General features: G+C 68.2%; 1 protein-coding gene across 1 annotated transcript; it reads right to left on the reverse strand.

The window, feature by feature from the left end:
• Positions 1-936: 936 nt before the first annotated feature.
• On the reverse strand, positions 937-3,681 carry ELFN1 (extracellular leucine rich repeat and fibronectin type III domain containing 1). Its single transcript, XM_024125609.3, has one exon. It carries the CDS (start codon positions 3,436-3,438, stop codon positions 979-981), a length of 2,460 nt encoding a protein of 819 aa, XP_023981377.1. The 5' UTR covers positions 3,439-3,681; the 3' UTR covers positions 937-978.
• Positions 3,682-4,302: the final 621 nt, after the last annotated feature.

Raw genomic sequence — 4,302 nt, forward strand, 5'->3', positions numbered from 1 at the left:
ACAACAGGACGACAGGAGCACACACTCCCAGCCCCCGGCCACCCCCGAGCCACCCCCCAGGCACAGCCCTCCTCCTCGAGCACGGCAGGGCTCCGGGACCTTCCCGGAGGCCACTCGGCCGCCCGCCTTGGCTCTGCCCCCTTTGGTGGCCTCCAGGGGTGGCAATGAAGAGACAGACTAAACAGTCCACAGAAAACCACGGACGGAGATCATGCGAGGAGCCAGGTGGCCACGCCGGCCACGCCCCCCAGGTCTAGTGTTTTATGTCTTTTTAAGAGAACTTTACTTTTAATATATTTTTTTAAAAAAGGAAGAAAATAACGTAGAGGAGAGGGAACGAAAGAAAGCAGAGAAGAATCAAAAGAGAAAAGATAATGAAAAAAAATCCCCCTCCACCCCCCCCATCCCTAAGACACAGTTTTCCGAAGTCCCTTGTGTGTGTGTGTGTGTGTGTGTGTGTGTACGGGCCCGCTCACACCGGTGAGAGTGACTCAGGGCAGGTACACGTGCTCGGCCACGGTTCACCTCCCGTTCTTACTGTCAGTGCCGCCTCCCCACTTCCTCTGCAAAGTCCAGGGCTTTAACAGCTGCTAGTGTGCGTGTGTGTGTGTGTGTGTGTGTGTGTGTGTGTGTGTCCCGTGGGTCTCCCCCCCATCCCTAAGACACAGTTTTCCGAAGTCCCTTGTGTGTGTGTGTGTGTGTGTGTGTGTGTACGGGCCCGCTCACACCGGTGAGAGTGACTCAGGGCAGGTACACGTGCTCGGCCACGGTTCACCTCCCGTTCTTACTGTCAGTGCCGCCTCCCCACTTCCTCTGCAAAGTCCAGGGCTTTAACAGCTGCTAGTGTGCGTGTATGTGTGTGTGTGTGTCCCGTGGGTCTCTGGGTTACAAATAGCTGCAGTGGCTCTTGTGTCCTTTTTGGTCCAGTGGCATCACGCGTTTCGGGGAGGGCGCGGGCCCCGGGCGCCTGGCGGGGGCTCAGGACTTGTGCTGTGCGGACACGCCCTTCCAGTAGTCCAGGATGTCGTGCAGATCCTCGTCTTTGGCGAACTGAACCTTCTTGCGCAGGGCGTGGCCGGCGGCCATGAACTCGCCATCGTCCTTGTGCCGCCGGCGGCTCAGTCTGAAGCGCCCCCAGATGCTCTGGGAGGCCCTGCAGGTGTATTCGGGGCTGGAGGAGTAGCTCAGGTTATGGTACTGCGGGGACAGCTGCGAGTAGGCCAGGTCGCGGGGCCGCGGCCGGGTCAGCGGCTCCAGGATGGACGCCTTGCGGCCGCCGGGGCCCTCGTGGGGCAGGGGCGGCTCGGCGGGGTGGGAGCCGGGGTACGAGTGCCGGTGCTCGCCGTACTGGCGGCTCTTCTCAGCCTCGGCCCGCAGCACGGCGGCCGCGGGTGTCACAGTGAGGATGGCGTCGGCCGCGGGCGAGCTCTTCTCAATGTACTTGGCCTCGGTGGCCGCGGCCTTGTGCGCCCCGGCGGCCTCGGCGCGGTAGGGCCGCGGGCTGCGCGCGGAGCCGCTGGACGAGGTGCTGGCGCGCGGGGCCCCGGGGGCGGCCTCCGCGCTGTGATGCCGCCGCAGGCCGTGGCTGAAGGCGTCCTTGTAGGCGGGCGACAGGAAGCCGTGCTTGCCGGCCAGCGGCTCGGACAGCAGCACCAGCTGCGGCTCGGCCGCGGACACGGCCGCGGACTTGCCGCCCTGGAAGGAGGTGGACTCGGACTTGAGGGCGTCGATGCAGTTGTTGATGATCTGGTTGACCTTGTCCACCTCCTTGGCGATGGTGGAGATCTCGGCCACCGAGCTCCGGCCGTCGGGGCCCGGCCGGCCCGGCTCCCCGTCCCTGCGCTCTGCCTGCCCCACCGAACGCACCTCCATGTAGCCGCCCTTGCTGGCCTTGGGCGTCTCGCCGCTCTCCGCCAGCCTGCACTGTTCCGCCTCACCGGTGGCCGCCGGCAGGTACGGGATGTGGGTCGCGGCCTCGGGGCCCAGCAGCGGGCCCTGGGACAGCGGGGCCAGGCCGGGCGCCTCTATCTCGGGCCCGTACTTGAGCTCGATGACGGTCTTCTTGAGGCTGCCGGCCGCGGCTGCCGAGGCCGCCTTCCTGAGCTTCCCCTCCCGGCGCCTCCGCCTCCGCAGGCAGTAGTAGACGGCGCCGAGCACCGGCACCACGCCGAAGAGGCAGCCCAGGGTGGTCGTGATGTAGCGGGTGGCCGTGGAGGAGCTGGGCACGGGGCCCGGCGGGCCGGGCGGCTTGGGCAGGCAGATGGTGAGGCAGGTGTGGTTGTGGTGCAGGCCCGAGCTGCTGGAGACCACGCAGTAGGTGTAGTTGGTGAGCGCGTAGAGGTTGGTCAGGCGGATCTCCTCCTGGGCCCGCGTCAGCCGGGACACGGTGGTCGACCTGCTGTTGTTGAAGTGCTCCAGCGTGTACATGCGGTTGAACGGGCTGGGCAGCTGGACCGTGATGGTGGCCGAGTTCTGCGTCAGCTGCTTGACCTTGAGGAGCGGGCGGGCCTCGGCCTGCGGGGCCAGCGTGGGCAGGGCCACGAGCGGCGTGGTGCCGTCGCCGGAGAAGCACTCATCCTCGGCGCAGGGGGCCTCGCTGGGCTCCGCGGGCGGCGCGGGGGGCGGCGGCGGCGAGCGGCCGGGCGCCGGGCGGGTCTCGGCCGCGTAGGAGCTGTCGGTGCACACGGACTGCAGCTTGCTGAGGACGCTGCGCTGGCCGTGGCGGCCCTGGCCCAGGAGGGAGTAGCCGGAGTAGAGCGGCGGCGACTCACACTGCACGCGGTCGTAGGTCTGCGTGGCGTTGCTGAAGGCGGCCAGCCAGCGCAGGAAGCCCAGCAGCTCGCAGGAGCAGTAGAAGGGGTTGCTGTAGAGCTCGCACACGGACAGCTTGGCCAGGCCCGCGAAGGTGGCGCCGTGCAGCCGCTGGATGCGGTTCATGGACAGGTCGACGTTGACGATGTTGGGGCACTCCCAGAAGGCGCCGGGCGCCACCACCTCGATGAGGTTGGCCTGCAGGTACAGGTACTCCAGCTTGCTCAGGCCGCGCAGCACGCCCTCCGTCAGGTTGCGCAGCCGGTTGTAGCCCAGCTGCAGCACCTGCAGGTTGAACTGGCCCGAGAAGGCGCCGTCCTCGACGTAGCCGATCTCGTTCTTGGTGAGGTTGAGGTACGTGAGGTTGCCAAAGCGGCTCAGCGCGGCGTACTGCACGCTGCGGATGCGGTTCTCGTTCAGCCGCAGGTCCACGACGGTGCTGTTGATCTGCTGCGGGATGGCCTCGTAGGGCGGCTGGTTCTGGCTGCAGATGGCCAGCCACACGAAGCCCTTGTCGCCCTCGATCAGCCAGCAGTCGCCGCGCACCAGCCCGCCCGCAAGCAGCAGGGCGGCCGCCGCCGCCACGCACGCCCAGGCCCACGGCACACCCCGCCGGCACCCGGCCATCGGGACCAGCCCTGCGGGAGCGCCTGCTCAGCCTGCCCGGGGGCACGGGGTGGCGGGCTGGGCGGCAGCCCCCGGGGGGAGGGGAGGGCGGGAGGGGAGGGCGCCCGCACTCTCAGGGGCGTACCGGGCCGAGCCGCATGGCCGGGCAGCCCGCGTGCTGGTGGGGGCGGGGGAGCGCCTCCCTCACGGCCAGCCGCCTCTCGCCGTCCGCCGGCGTCCTGCCGGAACCGGGGCCTCCTTCCCCATCGGCCCGGGCGTCCTCCAGCTCCAGCCGGTCCTGCTGCCAAGACAAGAGGGGAGAGGGCGGTCAGGAGGCGGCCGGGCATCCCCGGTGGGTGCGGCGCTCAAGTGTGGCCCTGGGCCCGGCCCCGCCGAGCCGCCCCGTGTGATGTGGAGGTGCGTCGGGCAGTGAGGGAGGAAACGCGAGGGGGCTCGGTGCCAGACCGCAGGCTGACCTCTGTGACCTGAAGCGGGGAGCGTGGGGTGAGCCTGAGCCCCACTGCCGCCACCTCCCCGGTGACCCCATTTGTCAGATGAGCAAACCGAGGCCCAGGCACAAGACTAAAGGTGCTTGGCTGACAGTGATGGTGGGGGAGGGGCCGTGTGACAGATGCTCTGCGCTGCCCCCTGAAGACCTGGGGGCGGCACTCAGCCCCAGCCCGGGGGTCCTCAGTTGGCTGCGGTGCAGCCTTCCAGAGCCCCTCTCAAGCGAGGAGCCAGGACAGCGAGGTTCTGGGTCCACGTTCTCGGGCAGTGTGACCCGGGTACATCGTGCCCCTTCTGGGCCTCCGTTTCCCCGAATGAGCCGGCTGGACGGTGTCTGTAGCTTTCCATCTGGCTCTGGGGACCCACGGCCTGTCACCA

The sequence above is a fragment of the Physeter macrocephalus genome, chromosome 14 (assembly GCF_002837175.3).
Source record: "Physeter macrocephalus isolate SW-GA chromosome 14, ASM283717v5, whole genome shotgun sequence".
Lineage (NCBI taxonomy): Eukaryota > Metazoa > Chordata > Mammalia > Artiodactyla > Physeteridae > Physeter > Physeter macrocephalus.